Source organism: Coturnix japonica, chromosome 1 (assembly GCF_001577835.2).
Source record: "Coturnix japonica isolate 7356 chromosome 1, Coturnix japonica 2.1, whole genome shotgun sequence".
Taxonomy (NCBI): domain Eukaryota; kingdom Metazoa; phylum Chordata; class Aves; order Galliformes; family Phasianidae; genus Coturnix; species Coturnix japonica.
This window is the reverse complement of record NC_029516.1, coordinates 42,865,155-42,885,839: the sequence shown is the minus strand read 5'-3', so window position 1 is coordinate 42,885,839 and position 20,685 is coordinate 42,865,155. Positions and strand designations below refer to the sequence as shown.

Genomic DNA, 20,685 nt, shown 5'->3' with positions numbered 1-20,685 from the left:
CTGAACTCAGCTGTTTTAATATTCATTAAATTGCTCTGCATCGCTGATTGGGAAAGAATATATGAAGTATAATCTCGTGTGGTAAATAAAATTGTACACATCCATACACATTAAATACATTCAGCTTATCAGCAGTAGAGTTATCAGAATGTAGAGAGACAATTATAGAAACAGCCTATCTTCTATCACTCTCTGTAAATGTAAATATTTATTTGTTTAAATGGGGAGCTTACTTTACCCATCTTATCTTTCTCTTTTGTATTCCCTGAGCACTTTTAGTCATAGCAAATATTTGGACTAATAATAGACAGCATTTAGTTTTTGATTAAATTAATCACAAGTTTTATTCATTCCCTGGGTCTACCCAACATCCTTCTATCTGAAATTATTTAGAAGTGGGCAATACAAATCTCCTTCATCACTTTATGCTTTGAAGTTTTCAATTTAATTGAAACATATGAAAAATATACAAGTTTTGGTGAGAGATTTTGGACCCTCAGCATTAAATAAGATAATGCATAGTTCAGTATATAAGTTTCATGTAAATAGTAATTTTATAATTGTAAATACTTTCACACCTTGGCCTTCTATACCTATTCTACTTTTATTTACCTATGTTTGCCTTCCCTCCTTCTGTGACCCAGTAATGATGACAATTCCCATTGCTTATCACTGAAGTTCTTCTGCAAAGCACTATGCCCCTTTTTGCTGTTACTACGTGTGGAGGACATTCCATGAATTTATTTGAAAAGCTACCACTCTGTGATTCAGAGTATCTCTAAGACTCATATCAAGCCTATAGTAAACTGCTGATGAATAAGCACTAAACAAGCGACCTAATTACATGCTGGTGCATATTTACATAATTAAAAAATGAACAAATAAAAGTTCTAATAAAACCCTTGATGCTTTTCCACGAGTTTGCAAATTGTACACCAAGTTGATTTGTGTATCCTGGTCTTCCTACTCACAATGTCCTTCTATCTTCTCTTGTTTGGCATGCCCTGCTGTGACACTGCCTGTATTTAGCTATAAGCTACTTGGGGCAGACACACTGAACTATGCAGTATCTTATTGTCATAGAAAACTTAAGACAAGAAATCAATACATAATACATTGGCATAAACTCATGCAGACTTTAGTTCACAGTAATCATAAAAATATATTTCATGCATCAAGGGTCAGTGTGGAAGAATTTCCAGGTAGTTAGATTTCAAGCTGTACGATCCAAGGCAATGAAAGCTTCATGAAGTGAAGCAGAGAATACTGTTTATAAATTTTAAGTTTACTTGCTGTAATATAGACAACAAGAGTGTATTAGCACGTATGTACACCACTATAAGTAAAAGAGATCTATACTCAAAATTCCTTGGGCATCTCATATAAGAGTAGATAAATTATTTGCCTACATTTTAATACTTTCAATTTGTGTAATGTGCTCTATTGCACTGGAAAAAACACCAAATTTGTATCTTCAAGTTATATTCCACATGGACATTTACAAAGGGATATGTTCCAGTCATGTTGGCCCTGTCCAACCAGAGGATCAGCCTTTTCCTTGTGTTAAAATGGACCTTAGCAACTGAACGTTCTGGTAATAAGGACATTTCTGCCTTCTGGACAGTTTCGGGTTTTTTTGGGTCAAGAAGGATCTGATTCACTCATTAGGTATTCTTTATTACCATGAAATCCTGCCTAGAGCTTTTAGGATTTGCGTCAGCATTCATTTTTGTGATATCTCATGCAGGATTACACATCTGCATCTTGCAAGTGTACCTCATGTACATCTTCATGTTCCAGAATGATTTCTCTTTTGAATTTGATGGTAATATTTCTCTTCTGGTTTAGAAAATCACCTTTGTAGTGGACAGGTCAGTCCACTGCTTATATGGGGTGCCTTTCAAATTCCTTATCCCAGTAGATTATTTGCAATCTATACCTCTTTTCTGGAAAATGGCATTAATTAGCAATGTCTGATAGCTTTGAGTTGTAAAGCAAAGACTGCCCTGTAGCTTATGCAGTGCCAGAATACTTGCAAATTGTTTCAGGTTTGCATTCTGATATTACAGGAAATACCACCACGGAATACACCAGAATGAAAATGAATGTCACTTGGCTTTGTATTCTTCTCCCAACTTTATGAATTATATTTGTAAGTGGCTTAAGTTTCTCTACAGCCTCTGCATGTAACAGGGCTTTGGTTCATTGTTGGAGAACAACTCTCAAGTTGCTCATTTAACCCTCAAAAAGAAAATTCCTTATATGTTAATCTTCATTTCAGTTCTTACAAGCTTTAGCCAACTGTTTCTTACCTTTCCTCCAGTCTCTCTGATTTGGGGACTTTTGATCAGTAGAAAGGACTGCTGCCAGTTCTGTCTATCATGACAGGATTTTTTCCACCTCTTAGCTGAGGAATGAGTCTAAGGATCAGTCTTCTTCCTTGTCCTCAGGTCTATTGATTTGGCATAGAGGAGCATTAGTTCTTCTCAGTCTCAAACCATCCCACAGCAATGGATTCTAGATAGATGTTATCACTAAAGTGTGTTAACTTTCTCCACTGAAAAAGATTCCTTATTTTTAATACAGAAATACCTCTGCAGTTTTAGCCAAGGCACATCTGTTTATCATATCTGCACTTCATCATCTGTAGGACCAGACCTCAGTGAACTGCATTACTGGCATATGCATCACTGTATTTACTGCCTCTTACAGAATCACAGAATGGCTGAGATTGGAAGGGATCTCTGACATTAATTGGATCCATGGTTCAAGGAAGAACCCAGAGGAGGTTGCCCATGACCACAATCAACCAGCTTTAGAATAGCTTGAGGAAGGAAGACTCCACAACCTTACAGGGAAACCTGTGACACAACTAAGTCAACCTCATAATAAAGAGAATTTCCTTATGTTCAAACAGAAGCTCCTGCATTTCACTTTATGCTTGTTGTCTCTTGTCCTTGCACTGGGCGCCAATGGGAAGAACATGATGCTGTCATCTTTGCACTCTTCCCTCAGGTATCCCCTACTATTTTTGTTGGATATATATAGACATTGATAAGAGTCTTCTCTTCTCTAGGCTGAACAGTTCCACCTCTCCTAGCTTTTCTTCACAGGAGAGATGCTCCAGTCTCCCGATCATCTAAGTGACCCCTAGCAGTACTCTATCTGGTGTCTCCACGAGAGCTTGTACTGATAGTGAGCTCTGTGTTAACAGTACTAGGTCTGCTCAATAGTCTCAAGGTTTTATTAATGTCAGCAAGTGGCCAATCCAAAGGAAATGCCATATCCACATAAACACTGAAAAGGCCTTGGCTGTGGCCAAGGATTTTGTGAGATAGCTCAGGTGTTTTTCAGTAATCAGGCCTTTAGATTTCAATGCCTTTTGTGAGAATTGTTCTCATGCCCAGTTATTTCTGAGCTGCAACTTGCACTCTTATGTACCTTTGCAGTTGCTCTATGTCATTGTAGGGTCATCTTGTGTTAAGGTTTGTCAGTTAATGAAAAACTCCTCTAGATACTTTTAAATAAAGGATTTTGAAACTGTCTTTAAAGAAATCTGAATACATAATTTTCTTTTTCAGAATAAGTCTGTGAATGTCAATCTGGATTGTTTTGAAAATAGAAAGATCAGAAATTGTTTTCAGAATGTATTTCACATGTATATTTTCTAATTTACTTCATTTTCCTCTCCATTTTAGTGTTATACCTGATGTACTGTATGATGTTTTTCATACTCTGCTTTGTATATCAATGCACCAAGTATGAAGAAAGATCAAAAATTGAGTGCTCCTATTTTAAGGGCATAGCAAAGAGTTTTCAGGTGCAATTGTTCAAACATGCCTATTCTGCAGTCACATCAAACTTCAAGATTACTGATTATTCATAAATATCTTGTCTTTGCATCTCTGTAACACTACATTCTGATACAGCTAATAAATAATGTACTACTATTTTGTTTCAGAGTTGAAGTACCTTTGGTCTTGGAAGTCTCATCACAGCAAAAATGTCATGGATATGTTTGGATAGAAATGTAACCAGCCAAAAATTAAACAGTTGACCACAGTTCAAAGGCACTCAATATCTACTTTACTCTCTGAAAAAAAATAGATGAGCTGGAAATTCAGTGAGATCTAATAGTATGCTAGTTATTGTTAATGCTATTTATTTTCAATCTATAGCTAATGCTACAGATTCTTGAGTAACAGCCAGGAATACTAAATAGTAGGAAAGATAATTTGTTAAGAGAGTTTGATTCTTTTCAGAAATGTGAATTTTATTTGAGCAAAATTTCTATTCACAAATAATTTTGTGTAAGAGAATTCTGCAAAATCAGGTTCACAGTTGCCTAAGGCAGGATTCTAAATGATCTAAACATGGACACCTAATACTGTTGGAGGTATCATAGGTTATCACAGACATCTGCATGGAGCAGATGTGATGCAGATTAAATGGAAGCTTCAACTGGAACATCAACTGGATGCCGGGTGGGATATCCCAGGGCAGTTCTCACCGTACACCTGACCTGACAATCAAGGACGTAATGCAGATACAGATTGAAACACCTAAGTGTAGCTATCTACATGTAAACTGTCTCTGCTGAACAGCTATGTTCCATTGAACTAGATTTTCACTGCTTTTAATAATAGTTCACAAATGCAGTTTTGTTTATTTCATAGATTTATTATACCCCTATTATATTTCCTTACATAGTTATTAGTGTTTATAGTAAAATGGACAGAATTTACATCATCCTCTTGAATAAAAAATTCTGATAGGGTAGTATTTTTTCTTTCCAATTCAATATTTTTTACATGTAGGTAAAGTAGAGGGAAAAAAAAATAGATACTTTTCAAAAAGATTCCTTGGTATTTTAGCTTTGTATTTTAATTGTCAAAATATTTTTGTTCTTCTAGACAGAAAAAGGGAGTGCGCTACATGAAGCAGCCCTGTTTGGAAAGGTAGAAGTGGCACGCATTTTACTTGAAACAGGTAAGTTTAACTTACAGGAAACACTTATAAAATGCTCTTAGTATTCCTAACCTGATGTTTACCCCCTCAAATATTGTTTATACAAATTACTGCTTTATTTCTCAACCTTTGAGTATCTAATTGCATGACTTTTGGTTAAACTAATTTTCTTTTAGAATAAGAAAATAATATACACAAAGAGAACAAAAGCAATGTTTTCACTAATACTAAGAAATTCCTTACAGGACTTAGAGTATGCCGCTCTATTCTGAGAATAAATGTGTTCTGAAAACAAAATGGCTACAGAGTTTTCTAATTCACTTTCAAAGACAGCCAAGTATATTTAGATTCAGCTAGGAAATAAAAGATGTTATTGCCACATTTCTTTTTTTCTTCCATTTATTGGAGCCTGTAGTGGTCTGTGTGACTTGAAGATTATACAGCAGCACAGTCTACTGAGTGTAGTACCTGAGTGGACCTAAAATGCCTGTTGGCTTTTGTCCCTTACCTGTTCTATAACCACTGTGAAGGAAGTTTGATTTTATGTCATACTTCTGAGATGACAGTGTTACTACATAATGGAGATTCCATATACTTTAACTCTTATTTCAGGTAAATTGATCATCAAAACAACTGTGTTCCATTATAAATTAGAAGACCAATGAAATGTGAATAATCAGAGACAATGCTTCTGAGATGCATTTCTCAGAATGCATTTCTAATTGCAGAGAGGGATCTTACTGATCTTTATTATCAGTGCTTGTGGGGTTATACAGTGCAAAAGAAGTAATGTCATGCTCAGAGCTTCTCAAATGAATCTCAGCTACTGCACATCTATCTGATCTGAGATCTACATTTGGAAAAAAAGGTCTTTCCAAGATGCTTTTCTGTTTGGATAACTGAAAAAAGGCTGAAATGGATCTGCACCTGCCCCCCAAAAGGCAGCCTTTTTATATTAATTAACACAAAAGAGGAAGGAATGGAGAATATCTCAGAAATATGGGAAGCCCTTAGACCACAGATAAATAATATGTCTCACGGAATACTACATGTTATAGTCTCTACAGCTATAAAATTTTACATGGCAGCATAGTAAAACATTCACTATGAACTCCTTCAGCACCTTCTGGTGCTGTTCTCCACTTGATCCCTTTTCATCTAGCAATCTCCTTTTCTTTAATTCTGCTCCAAGAAGACTCAGATATTCTGAGTAGTTATTGCAAAGAAGAAGGATAAGTTGATTTCTCCAGACTCTGAAAATCCGCTACCCTAGCTAAGTAGCTCAGCAATATCTTGGCTTTACTTTCATTGAGAAAACAAATGTCTCTTTCTCATAAATAAATTAGGAAACTCTCAATCAGGTCAGGAAACAGCAAGAGCTGCAGTCTTTTCTGTTGAGTAGAGAAATCAATCCCTTCATGCTTCCTCAATATCTTCATGAATCCTGCAGCTTCTGATTTCCTCTATATAGTTTTCTGTGATGAATATCATTCTACTGTTAGGATCTTTCATCCTTCTTATGAAAGTGCATCTAAAGTAAAAAATTCTTACTCCATCTGGCAAACATTCCTAAAGACAAAACAAAGTTGAGGATTCATGCAGTATCATATATACCACATTCTCAGAAACCTATCCAAGATAAGCCCGAAACTTACATATTGATGGTTATGTTCATGGATTGAACCCATTACTTGTTTAACAGTATGTGGGGAAATGTTCTTACTTTACATACAGCCCTTATGCCACTTATGGATATTTCAATCCTTTCAGGAACTACAAAACAACATGAATAACTATTTCTGTGTTTCTCCCAGAACTCAAACTATGCTCTAGCAAGTCCCCAGTGAATTACAGCAGACTGGAGACAGAATTAGAATCTAGGCATGCAGGAAAAATATTCAGAATTCTTACTTTATAAAATCTATTAAAATATAAAATTGATTTTATAAAATTTCTTCATTTTGTAAAGAATTGTTTTCAGGATGTCTGTTACATAGGAACAGTCTGTTAAAATATTGCCAAATTTTGTTTAAGAAGCTTACTTTCTATCATCAAATATAAAAACAATTCATGTCCACAGGTGAATTTTAGGCCACTGAAGCTTTAAACTGAAATGGATGTTGTATTTCAATTGTAGCAGAGCAGCTAATCTGCTACACTTGTTTAACTGCTTGCATTTGATTTGTCAGATAACTGAGCCACCCCTAGATGTATCTGAGTTTAAAATTGTCACCAGAAATCATTTTCTTTTTCAGGAGTTGATACCAACATAAAGGACAGTTTGGGTAGAACAGTTTTAGATATTCTTAAAGAACATCCATCTCAACAGTCACTCCAAATTGTTGCTCTGCTTCAAGGTAAGTCATATTCAGTTACATCTGTAGAAACAAACTAGAGGCATATGAAGATATATTGCAACTTCTACACTGAAAATATCTCACTGCACAAAAAGAGTTCTTTTTTGAATTGAAAATTCTTGTTTGCTAGATACACAAAATTAAGTGGTTGAATATAATTCCTCTTTCTAACATCAGACATTATTGTGGTGTGTCACTTGCAGTTACTTCTTGTACATTCTGCATAGGAAAATAATACTACAAAATTTCACTGCAGTTCCATTCGATTGTGATGGTAAAATAAAATTAAAAGGCTTAATTCATTCCTAAATAGCAAATGTAACTGCAGAATGATGACAAATTTTCAAAACCTTTTCTGTCATCTTTCACGTTTCCTTTAAAATTAAAAAAAAAAAAAAAAAAAAAGCAGGCAGTAACTTGTCATTATGGCAGAAACAAAGAATTTTTTTTGGCGTATGTTTATTCTCTTTCTTCAGCTTCATGGTGTAAAGCTCATGAATTCAATTTTTAACAGTCAAACATGAGCTAGTACATAATTCAGTGCTACACATCTATTTCTTCTTGCATGGTATTCTCACCTTCATTTTCAGATTAGTCTTTCTGTAGCTGTATTTTACTAAGGTGACAACAGCAGGTATTAGCACTGCATCTACACTCGTACTGATTCTTCTTGTCTTTATATGAGCCATTTTAATCCGTTTACTATGGACTAAGAGTATGCTATCTCATGCTTCAGTCTCCCTTGTCTCTGCATATCATAAGAACATCTCCTAGGGAAAATAACGTCATGTGGCCAAACAGCATCCTTTCTTCAGGTTTTCTTTTCTTTACACACTGCCTAGCTCGCTTCAACAAACGTTTCCAGTGTGGGAGGCGGTGGTACAAAAGAAATAAAGTTTCCACAAGTATAGTTAAAATTTTGCAGAGTGAGGAGGTACTTCTCTTAAGGTACCGATTCGTGTTATAGATGAACTGAATTAAGAGCTCACAGTTAGTGAAAAGGGTTGTCTGACTCTTTTCCCTCCTTCCCATTTTCTTTTTCCTTTTGTCCCATTTTCTTTTCCCCCCTTCTGTACTTCCAGCTATGCAGTTCTCTTCCTTATTACCTGTTTACAGTTGAGTAATGATCACCTGGAGTGCAAGGTGTTGTGATTCAGTTTATTAACCAATAATATACAAGGGCTGCTCCAAAAGTAATACCTCCTACTTTATTATGTCAGCCCATGACATCATAGGTGGATGCTGGTAGTATGACAATAGAGGTTAAACCTTCCCACCAAAATGCCATTACATGTTGCTGTGTGACAGATGGCAGCAGAGGGGCAGTCTGACAGTGTTATCTGACATAAATCTACATTTGCTGAGTGTTTATGGAGACCAAACAGTGGGTAGGAGCACAGTGAGGTGGTGTCTGGTGCGTTACAGCAACACCATCAGAACAACTATGGAACTGTGGGTCATCTTTGCTGGTGCAGATTTCTATTAGTGTGGGACGCAGGCTCTTGTTCATTGCTGGTGAATATGCATAGCTAATGGTGGTGACTATGTTCAAAGTAGTGTTTTGTAGTTGAGAATTTGTAATATCAAATAGTGTCATTGTTCTCTTTGTATGTGTTCTAGTTTCCATGGAAATAATAGGAGGCATTGTATTCAGAGTGACCTAAATAGCTTATTACAGATATGTAACAGTATTTAAAATAATATAAATCAGTGTTGTAATTACATAAATATCACAGAATCACAGAATCACAGAATGACCTGGGTTGGAAGGGACCTCAAGGATCATGTAGTTCCAACCCCCCTGCCTAGCAGGGCCACCAAACATACACCTTTACTAGATCAGGTTGCCCAGAGCCCTGTCCAACCTTGAACACCTCCAAGGACGGGGCATCCACAACCTCCCTGGGCAGCCTGTTCCAGGACCTAACCACTCTCCTAGTGAAGAACTTCCCCCTAACATCCAACCTAAATCTTCCTTCTTTTAACTTAAAACCATTTCCCCGTGTCCTGCTATTGTCAGCCCTTTCGAAGAGTTTACTCCCCTCCTGGGAGTAAGTTCCCTTCAGGTATTGAAAGGCTGCAATGAGGTCACCCCGCAACCTTCTCTTCTCTAGGCTGAACAAACCCAACTCCCTCAGCCTGTCCTCACAGGGGAGGTGCTCCAGCCCCCTGATCATCTTTGTGGCCCTCCTCTGGACCCTTTCCAAAATCTCCATGTCTTTTTTGTACTGATGTGGAGACACAGTACTCCAGATGGGGCCTCACAAGAGCAGAGTAGAGAGGGCCAATCACCTCCCTATCCCTGCTGACCACCCCTCTCCTGATGGAGCCCAGGATCCCATTTGCTTTCCGGGCTGCCAGAGCGCACTGCTGGCTCATGTTGAGTTTTTCGTCCATCAAGACCCCCAGATCTTTCTCTGCCGAGCTGCTCAAAAGGACAACTCCTCCCAGCCTGTACAGGTGCCTGGGGTTCTTCCGGCCCAAGTGCAAAACCTTGCACTTTGCCATGTTGAACCTCATTAGATTCACCCGAGCCCAGCTTTCCAGCCTGTCGAGGTCCCTCTGAATGGCATCCGTTCCCTCCACCGTATCAACCGCACCACTCAGCTTGGTGTCGTCAGCAAACTTGCTGAGGGTGCACTCCATTCCCTCATCGATGCCATTAATAAAGATGTTAAAGAGCACCGATCCCAAGACAGACCCTTGAGGGACACCGCTCGTTACCGGCCTCCACCTGGACATAGAGCCATTGACCACCACCCTCTGTCTGCGGCCTTTCAACAAATTGCTTATCCATCTAGTTGTCCACCCATCAAATCCACTTCCCTCCAATTTGGAGATGAGGATGTGATGGGGGACCATGTCAAAGGCCTTGCTCAGGTCCAGGTAAATGACACTGGTCGCCTTCCCTTTGACCACCAACGCCATCACTCCATCATAGAAGGCCACAAAATTAGTTAAGCATGACCTTCCCCTGTTGAAGCCGTGCTGGCTGTCTAGGATCACATGCTCGTTCTTTATGTGATCAAGCATGTTGTCCAGGAGGATCTGTTCCATAATCTTCCCAGGCACAGAGGTGAGACTCACCGGCCTGTAGTTCCCCGAGTCCTCCCTGCTCCCCTTCTTGTAAATGGGAGTGACGTGACCCTTCCTCCAATCATCTGGGACCTCATCTGACAGCCACAACTTCTCAAATGTGATGGAGAGCAGCTCGACAACCACCTCAGCCAGCTCCTTCAGGACCCTGGGATGCACGCCATCTGGCCCCATAGACTTATACTCATTCAGTCTAAGGAGGCACTCTCGGACTTGCTCTACCCTTACAGTGGGGAGGGATTTGCCTCCTTGGTCCCCACATAGGGGTATGGGGGTGCAAGACTTAGGGACGTGAAAAAGACTATAATCCTGGCCTCGAGTGAAGACTGAGGTGAAGAACTCATTCAGCACCTCAGCTTTCTCTTCATCTGTTGAAGCCAGTTCTCTTTTTAAATTTACCAAAGTAGGTATGCACATTTTGGCCTGTCTCTTCTGGCCAATGTACCTGTAGAAGGTTTTCTTACTGTTTTTCACATCCTTCGCCAAGTTCAGTTCTGCCTGCGCCTTGGCTTTCCTGATCCCACGTCAGGAAAGCAAATATGTCTATTTGCTTTAATGAATTTGCCTCTTATGTGATGTAGGTCCCAGAGTTAGTTTTGTCCCAGGGAAATGGCAGAATTTTTCATCAAACAGTGGAAACAGCAGAAGAGAGCTCTAAATTTGATACAGTTTGATAGTCTCAACTATACCAATCAACAGTCTGTTCAAAGTAACCTTGCTCTGTGTCAAAAAGTAATACCCACACCCAAACACACCTCAAGCCTTTGTCGTTTTTATAGGTCAGTACCTGCTCCTAGTTTTTATCACAAAAAGAAAAAAATCTATCAATTTCAAAGCTTCTTTTCTTATCACAGTATCTCTTTCACATGTGCCTTGAAAATATGAAGAAAGCTGCTTAGTACTTCAAGCTTGTAGTAGTATGACTTATAACAAACAGCTGTTTTTTTTTGCTCAGTATGCCTTATATTCAGAAGTGATACGCAAGGATGAAAAATGTTTATAGAAATGTCATTTTGAAACTTGAAAAAACTGGACAAGCCCCTTCAGTACTCCTCTGTGGAGCTTACTGAGTTTCTTTTTCATCAGCAAAGGGTTTACTGAACCTTTAACCATCAGAGGAAAAGGTTGAACTTTGAGATGAAGTTGAAAAATCAAGAACAAGAAAGACAGGATTCAGTATTAGCACTGATGATGATACAGCAGACCTACCCCATCTCTAAAAATCTAGTTGAGTACATTTTTCATTGAAATGTGGGTATTTTTTTCACTTTTGGTAAAAAGTCAGTGAAGCACTGGGAGTCTGGGAAGCCTTAATGTACTCCATTGGAGTTTGACTTCAGTAGGTAATGAATTCCATGCAAAGAAGGAAGAAATGCTGAGGGAGAGTTAGGGGCTTCCAAATACATTCCTGCTAATCTTTCTGTGTTCAGATGATTATCTAGGCAAGTTTACATCTCTTTCATGTAGACTAAAAGGAAAAAGAGATGAAGTAAGTGGTGTCAGATAATTACTTTCTGAATTTTGTTTCTTCCTGTTTTATTTTTCTGTATGATGACATAATGGTATTGAATTGATTCTTTCACCTTTTTGCCAGGCTAGAGTAAGATTTTAATTTCTGGCATTTTTACTAATTTCTACCATTTTCCCTTTTGCATTGTTATAAAACCTAGAAATCTTAGTTATGTCTTAAAAGAGCCCCTGTACAGTTTGTGGTATTAATATACATAGAGCATAATATATGTTCCTGCTACAAGATACTAGCTTCCAAAATTTACTGCAAAGGCTGAAAGATGCTTGATGAAATAAACCAGGAAATAATGCGAACAGTATTACTGGTGAGATTGATAGACTGTGTTCAGTGCTAAACAAAGAGGTATAGCAAAATTGCAAGAAAAGATTTCAGGGAGAATTATGAGTTAGTTGGAAGTCAATTGATGAGGAATTTCTTAGAATGGAAAGAAGTTCTCTGAAAGAAGAAATTAATTTACATCCATGGAAGTAGTTCATGGAGGCAGCAATATTAAATCAGTTCAATCATCCTGAGAAAACAGTAATTGAAGTTCCCAGAGAAGAAAAAAAAAATGGTGCTTGAGAAGCCTTTAAGTTTCCTGGAGAGTTTGTTTCATTATCAAATAGATGGCAAATAATAATGAAACCTCTCTCAAGAGCAACCCAAAAACAAATAACTAAACTGTACACCACCTGAACTTTTCTTTATTGCCTATTAATTACAAACAAATTAGAATGACAGTTCAAGTTTTAATTCTACATCTTTCATAAATGTTTCATCATTTTCTGTGTCTGGCTCAGGTCTGAACTGAACTGAGCTTAGTTAAAAATACTTACTACAGTATAGATACTTTACATGGTAATGAAGAATTAGCTGTTTTGACATTACAAATTCAAAGACTGGAGAATTATCACATTCATTTCTTGGATGTAGTGAAACTAAAGCATTCAGTGTTGAAGCAGTTAACAGTATTGGCACTTAGGGCTTTATAATTAGCCATTGAAGATGAAAGGGATGTTGCCAAGGCTAGTAGGCCTAAAATTAAACCGACCAGCTGTGTTTTAGTTTGAGCACATGTGAACGTGACGCAGGTGCACACTATATACCATCTTCCAACCCTTTCTCCCTGGCCCAATATGCTTTCTGTTAGGATCTTGCTCTTTCACTATTTTTGGAAACAGAATTCTTGGTATTATGAAAAAAAAAAAAAAAAAAAAAAAAGAGAGATGATAGTTACACAAATGAGAAATGATGGGAGCACAATAAAGACACAGTAAGATCTGCAGCATATGGAGTATGGAGGGAGATGGAGTAGAAAGCCACTTCACATCTCTTCTACTGACAGTGCTTAAGAAAGTAACGTAGTTTGTACATGTTACCCAGTTATTCATAAGTGGAAAATACATAAGCAGCTCCTGGAATGGAAACAGAACCAGGACTCTGTTTTCTCTTCCATGCACACATAGTTGCAGTGTTGTTATCACAGGGCTTTAATCTATTCTCGCTCTCTCTCCCTGTCTTTCTGTGGACAAATAGGTTTTCCATACCCTTCAGAACAATTCTGCAGCCTTACTGAAAGACTTTTCCAGTCAAGGATTTATTAGATCTTTGTGGGAGGAAAAGAATTGGAATGTCGATTCCCCAGCACTTCCTTCACTTTAAATTTTTTTTCCTGGGTATCCATCAACTCCCTTTATAAAGTACTGTATAGCACTTTAATAAACAATGTTTGTTAATTAATTAAACCCACTTCCTCACTTATCTCAGAATCATAGCTCCAGTGCTTGTTTCTGTTTCTCATCCCTAACACGTCTCCTTATGCACTTACACCAAAACATCCAGACTTTTTTTTTTCCCTCTGGCATCATGTTAAAATTGAGTCATTCAGAATTCTGCTCTGACATGAGGGAGACTAGAGCAGTCCAGCCTTGGTCTCAGCTCACACCTGCTGCCTTACTCGATGTGAAGGTAGCAGTTAGCAGTTGGTTTCATGTAACCGCTGCTGTGAGAAGGAGGAATTGGGTCATGAAGCCTCTGGTTGGCTGGGGCTTGCTCCTTCCTGGGGAACAGTTGAGGCACTTTGGGAGCTGCTTCTAGAGAGCTGAGATGGGATGTGGTGGAGCTGAGGGAGCTCGATCAGGTGTTGGGGGTGCAGGCAGCCAGGCTCAAAGTGTGAGTGTTGCGAGACAATGGCTGTGCAGGAAGGCACAGAGAAATGGAGAACTAAGGTTGTTCTGCAGGGCCATGCTCAGAGTGTGTGCTGGTGAGCCTGCTTTATTCACCTGATCTAGTTGCTGAAGATTCTTCTACTTGGAAAGGTGAGTGTTCATACTTCTGTGCTAATCAAATTTGGCTCTTTTAGAGTTTAAAAGACTTTTTCCTTTTCTTTGAGAGGAAGTCACTCTAGGGAGGAACTCTAGGTGATTCTACCATATTGCTTGGCTGATGTAGACTATCAAAACAAACATCAAAGGAGCTTACACTATGTAATAATGATAATACAAAACAGAAGTAAAGGTCTAAGTTCTCTCTCTAAAAGGCAAAATCTATAAATTAAGCAAAAATCTCAACCTCGCTAAGGAATGAGGGCATGGAGGAGCTGAAGCCAGAGACAAAGCTTTCACTGCCCCCAGATGTTTAGCAACAAATCCAGCTGAGCTGAGCCATCTTTTGTCATGGCTGATATTCCTGGGGCTCCTGCATGAGACAGCTGTGTACGTCTGCTTACATCTTAATGCTTTCCCTTCTGCTTCACTTTGGTCTAGCACACATTACGGAAGTGTGGAACCCTTCTGAAACATTACCTTCTTGGGGTCATTTTTCCCACTGCTCTTATTTCCAGTGATATTTGACCACTTTTATACTGTTACTTTTTGTACACCTGGCCCTGTTTAAATTGAGTAATGCTACTTTAAAATCAGTTAACGTTTGAAAAGAATGCTGGAAATCAGGCAAAGATTTCCAGGTTCTTTGGATTAATCCTCACTGAACTGTAATGTGCCATTTGAGTCAACAGATGCAAAATACTCCATTCTTCCCAAAGCAGTTTGGTGAAGAGCCATCTCTGAATTGCATGTATTAACATACGCTTCCCTCACTCTGTTTGCGCTAGTCATGTCCACTGACTGTGAATTATAGAAGAAGATGATACTGTGAATGTGGAAACTGTTCTGGTCATGAACTGATTTAATTGACTAAGCTTGTCTTTCTGTTTTGTGGAGAGTGATAGACTCCAGAGAAGTCTCTAAGCTATGCCATAATCAGAGCACAGATGATGGTTAACAGCTTTGTTTTTTTCATTGGTCGGAAAGGCATGGAAGAGTTTTTAGCTAGCTGCAGGTAAATAGATTTTTGTTGCAGGTAAAAGCATCCACTTCTTTTGAGTAGTTTGTATTTGACTTTTAAAATAGATGACTTGGTTTGCGTCTGTTCCTTTGATAACATTATGGGTAAGTTCTCACTTACCTAGTCTATGAGATTCTCACAACTGAATCCATAACTTTCTTTTTTTTTGCTTATACAAAGTAGAAATGTCAATAGCACAATGTTAACAGTACAAGTACCACAGAAGTCTGAAGCTGTGTGTTGCACCATTTATTTTACCAGGATGGCACTTTCTGTTGGCCTGTTCTAAACCTTTCCAGCACACTGCGCTGAGCCTTTTAGAGGTTTCCCAAGACTTATATGTACATCAAACTGACACCAAGATTAAAGTTCTTCACAGTCTCACCTTCATTTCCTTTCCTAATAATTTAATTATTAATCTATTAATTTGAAAGCAGCCACTTTATAGAACTTTATTTTTAGTTTGCTTTTGGACAGATGCAAAATTACCAAGTATATATTTTCAAGCATGAATTCTTCTTTTTAGTTTTTTTTTTTTTCCTTTGGATTTTGTGTTTCTTCTATCTCCACTCTACCTCGCACAATAACTCAACAAATATTATAGCTGGCAGAGCTGAAAAACATTTCAGAGTATTTTGTCTTGCTGCTGCTGGCAGCAAGCCTTTTACACTGTCTCCCACAGTATTCTGGAGAAGCTGGCAGCCCACAGCTTGGAAAAGTACAGTCTTGATGGTTAAAGAATGGGTTGGAGGGCTGGGCCCATACGGTGATGGTGAATGGTCACAAGTGATGTTCCCCAGAGGTTGGTACAGGGACCTATCCTTCTCAGGTCTTTATTGATGACCTTGATGAGGGGACTGAGTGCACCCTCTGTAAGTGTGCCAATTACACAAAGTTGGCTGGAAGTGCCAATCTGCCTGGGGGTAGGAAGACCCAACAGAGGGATCTGGACAGGCTAGATACCTGAGCTGAGGCCAATGGGATGTAGTTCAACAACTCCAAATTCTGGGTCCTGCACTTTGGCCACAACAACCCCAGGCAACACAGCAGGACTGAGGCAGCATGGCTGAAAGACTCTGTAGAGGAAGTAGACCTGGGGGTATTGGTTGTATACCTTGGGGTATCACTTGGCTGAATGTGAGCCAGCAGTGTTCCCAGTTGGCCAAGAAGGCCAATGGCATGCTGGCTGGTATCAGAAATAGTGTTGCCAGCAGGAGCAGGGAAGTGGTCATCTCTCTGTACTTGGCACTGATGAGGCCTTGAGCATGTTCAGAGAAGGGCAGCGATTCTGGTGAGGGGTCTGGAGCACAAGTGGCTGAGGAAACTGGGACTTTTTAGTCTGCAGAAGAGGAGGCTCAGGAGTGACCTTGTCGCTCTCCTCAACTGCTTGAAGAAAGGTTGTGGAAAGGTGGGGGTTGGCCTCGTCTCCCATGTAACTAGCAATAGGACTTGAGAGAATGGTTTCAAGTTGTGCCAGGGGAGATTCAGGTTGGACAATGCCCACACATCTTCATATGGAGAAATTTATGACAGCTTATCCAATGGACCATTGCAAGCCATCTGAATTACTATATGACATTTTCAAATCATAGTCTTAAGAAATAACAACCTGCAAAGCATTCTAAAACTGCGTGCTGTTCTCTGCTATTTACAATTTCATTTTCTAAGACGTCGATTTCATCACAGTTTGTATTTGGGTTATTGGATTTGTTATTTAATCAGAAATAAAACTAGCTAAACAAGTACATTGTGGACTCCAGAAATTAAATTAGGGAAGTTTTCAGTTCCCAGAAACACTCATCCAGTGTGATACTGATGAAAGTAGTTATTGTAGGTCACAGTTGTATGTTGCCATCTGTAATGTTGGGCTTACTATCTGGGTAGGAACCTTCAGGAAATCAAGAAATTGAAGTTGTAAAATAACTGTTTGAACTTGTAACCAGTCATTCTGCTGCGGGGGGGGGGGGGGACACAGAAAAAACACAGAAAACCACACAACTGTATTGCATAAATTAATTATGTACTATTTACTCTGGATTAAGTCTTAGAGTTTCATTGAGCTAGGCTACGTACTAATCCACATGAAAATAATGCATTTTTACACAAAAATAATAGTGCATTTGAAGTTTATCTCTTTCATCATTTCACACATATATATTTTTATAAACATGCTCATGAAGTTGGGACAAAGCAAGTTTTAAAAATAAATGAGAAAAAATTTAGAACAGACTTTTTTGGACTACTAATTGTAGTACTACTAGAATCTGGAAGAGCAACTGTATCCTGTGCTGCATCAAAAGAGGGGTGGCCAGCAGTAAGAGGAAAGTGAGTGACCTCTTTACACTGCCCTTGCGAGGCCCCATCTGGAATATTGCATCCAGGCCTGGGTCACCCAGCACAAAAAGAATGCAAAGCTGTTGGATCAGGTCCAGAGGAGGGCCACAAAGATAATCAGAGGGCTAGAGTACCTCTTCTTTGAAGAAAGGCTGAGGGAGCTGGTCTTGTTTAGCTTGGAGAAGAGAAAACTCTGGAGAGACCACCTTGTGGCTGTCCAGTACTTGAAGGGAGCTTACATGCAGGAGGAAAATGGATATTTTATACTGTCTGATACTGACAGGACAAGAGGGAATGGCTTTAAACTAAGAGACAGGAGATTTAGTTTAGGTGTTAGAAAGAAATTTTTCACTCAGAGGAGGTAAATGGCCATTGTAATGTTTTATAATATTTTCAATAAATGATTTCCTTGCAGAAATGTTTATGAATATTTACAAGGTTTTAATATGCAAAACTGGAAAAGGTTTCATAAAAAAAAGGAAGTGGGAAATATACTTTTGATTAGAGTCAACGTTCTTCATTCTGGAGTTTACATGTATTTGTATCTTTAAATTGCAGAATATATGGAAACAGGAAATGCAAGTGTTTCAGAGGAACGTCCACTGGAAGGTGCAGAACATCAGTCTTGCATTTTGTCTCCAGAGGTTCCTCCATCTCCAAAGGCTAAAAGTAAATACATGTACTCTGTGAATACAGAAGCTGTATTGAATGGTCTTTAATGGTAAAATTATATTATTAACATGTTTGTAAGAAGATATGAAATGAAAAAGAGATAAAGAGAGATCGATATTGAGAAGTTTTTCTTCCATTATGAATTACCTAGCTTGACTGCATACACTGTAATGTATACCATAAAAGAAAGTAAAGAATTATTCTCAAAAATGACAAGTGATAGATTTGTTAGTCTATTACATTGCTTGGTCTTAAACATTTTTAATTTCTATAACCTAATGCATTTCTTAAGTGAAACAGAAGATTATTAAATATGCCAAAATAATCTGTAGATGTTCAAGATAGGAGAGTATTTATTTTGTCTCAGCCAGTGAGTACATTTTCCAGTTGTGTTACATTTGGCTCTTTAAAGGATCACTTGTGTACTGCTCTCCCATGCTTCCTGCAGGTAAATCTTCTAACATACCTTTCGTGTATCATGGCTGTCACTGCTACGTGTACATGCTTTCATCTTATGCTCTTACTTACAATTTTATGCAGCACAGTGTCTAAGAAGGACATTTCGTGAGTGTTTTGTAATCCTGCTTTTCATGAAAACCATCCAAATTGTAGAACCAAACCTGATCACTGTCTTCTAAAGTCATCCAAAGTACATATAATTAACTGCTGGCAAATAACTCTGACTGTCTTCTTTGGGTTTTTCTGAGTCTCTTTTACCCCTTTACTAGGAGAATTTAATTCATGACAAAATTAAGCTTAGTGCTGCAAGCCAGATTATGATCTTCATGGTGACAGTAAACAAATACTCTGGTTCCAGTCATGTTTCCCATGGGGGTGCTTGACAGCCATGTAAAATATAAATATAAATAGTTCCTTTGAGTTTAGTAAAATCATTCATGCAGTCAGATTCCCCATGCCATAGAAACATCTGTAATTAATTTAGGTAGTAAATATTTTTTACACACATTGTTCTTCTGCTTTCAAGACATAAATACTGTAAAACATGCTACTTTGCTTTTTCTTGTCTGTTGTGTAATCTGATTCTAAAGGAAAGAAACTGCATGTGATTGTACTTCCCATCTGTCTGTCATTCTCTAATAATCTAATTTCAAATAATTTAAACTAAATTTGAAAGATGGATAGCTGTATCGATTACCTTATTGTGACTGTCATGAAAATAGATAGCTGGATAGACGTTACTTAGGCCTGCACTGAAAGAAAGTTAAGCAAAATTCATCATTTATGTATTCTTTCTGGCAGCGATCAGATAGCCAGTTAGTGTACACTTACAGACAGGTCAGTTATCACATTTGCAGTTCCTGTCTTACCACACACAACTAATTCTTGCCCAGCAAGAAATATTGAAGGACATACGTGGAAGAAGATGAGATTTCTGTACTGAGAGAACATAAATCTGTAGGAAACAGCAGTTCTGTTTTTTCATTATGGAACTCCAGGATGTTTTTAAAGTCTTTTACATCCAGTTTTCTCTTGTTCTGAAATTAATTTGCAATAAATTCAAATTTTTAAAGCAGAAAACTAAATATAAGTAGATCTAATTACAACTTTGATTCAATTTCAAGTTTTGTGCAAACGCTGACTAAATGTAACAACAGTTTTTATTAAAACATTTTTTAGACTTAACTGTTAAAAGGCAATTAGATGCTTTTAATTAACAGCTTATGTTCTTAAATCTAAAATTGCAGTCATAGTTGTAATTAAAAAAATATATGTGTCATAATAAATTGTGTCTTTTATGTCTACCTAGCATAAAAAATGATGAAAAAAAAAAATAGCTATGAAGAACTGGACAAAAAAAGCTCTAAACCAAATAGGAATCTTACCTGGAGCTTCTTTAGTTGCTTTTTTCTTTTTTTTTTTTTTTCTTTTTTTTCCCCCAAAGGATAGAGTGAAATGAAATTATTTCTGTATTTTATCAAGTAGGAAGATTGTAGTTTCCAACAGTGCGACTCTTGGAACCCGGTCAAGAGAAAAAATCTCTTGCTTCAAGAATAAACTTTGCTTTCATTCATTTGTTCATTTCTATCATTAAGGTTAACTGTAACACAGATGCCGTAGATTATCCCAACCTAATACAGTTGTTCCTTACAAGTAGTTTTTTACGTCATGGAGAGCTTGCTGCTGCCAGTGAGCTATTCGTGGAAAAAAATTAATGCTTAGTGTCATTCTGATACTTACTACTACTTCTTATATTTCAAGTAGAAGCCCTCAGTATAGCTATTAAAAGCCCATTGTCTTATATTTTTTGGTAAAATGCTTAACTGAAGATGTCTGATAAATGAAGGAAAATTCTTGAAATACAATAGAGAATGCACTAAATGTGGATTTCTGATAGGCTGATGTAGGGAGGAATGTTTCAAACTTGTAGATTCTGACCAACAT

The 20,685-nt window shown here is 38.0% G+C and overlaps 1 protein-coding gene across 8 annotated transcripts in view; it reads left to right on the top strand.

The window, feature by feature from the left end:
• Positions 1 to 20,685, top strand: part of ANKS1B (ankyrin repeat and sterile alpha motif domain containing 1B) — a 393,719-nt gene that overhangs the window by 53,583 nt on the left and 319,451 nt on the right. For all 8 annotated transcript variants that reach the window (XM_032444024.1, XM_032444026.1, XM_015858789.2 and 5 more), the window contains exons 5-7: positions 4,914 to 4,989; positions 7,224 to 7,325; positions 18,169 to 18,279. In XM_032444024.1, coding sequence (XP_032299915.1) covers positions 4,914 to 4,989; positions 7,224 to 7,325; positions 18,169 to 18,279 — 289 coding nt within the window. The remainder of the gene's footprint in view (positions 1 to 4,913; positions 4,990 to 7,223; positions 7,326 to 18,168; positions 18,280 to 20,685) is intronic.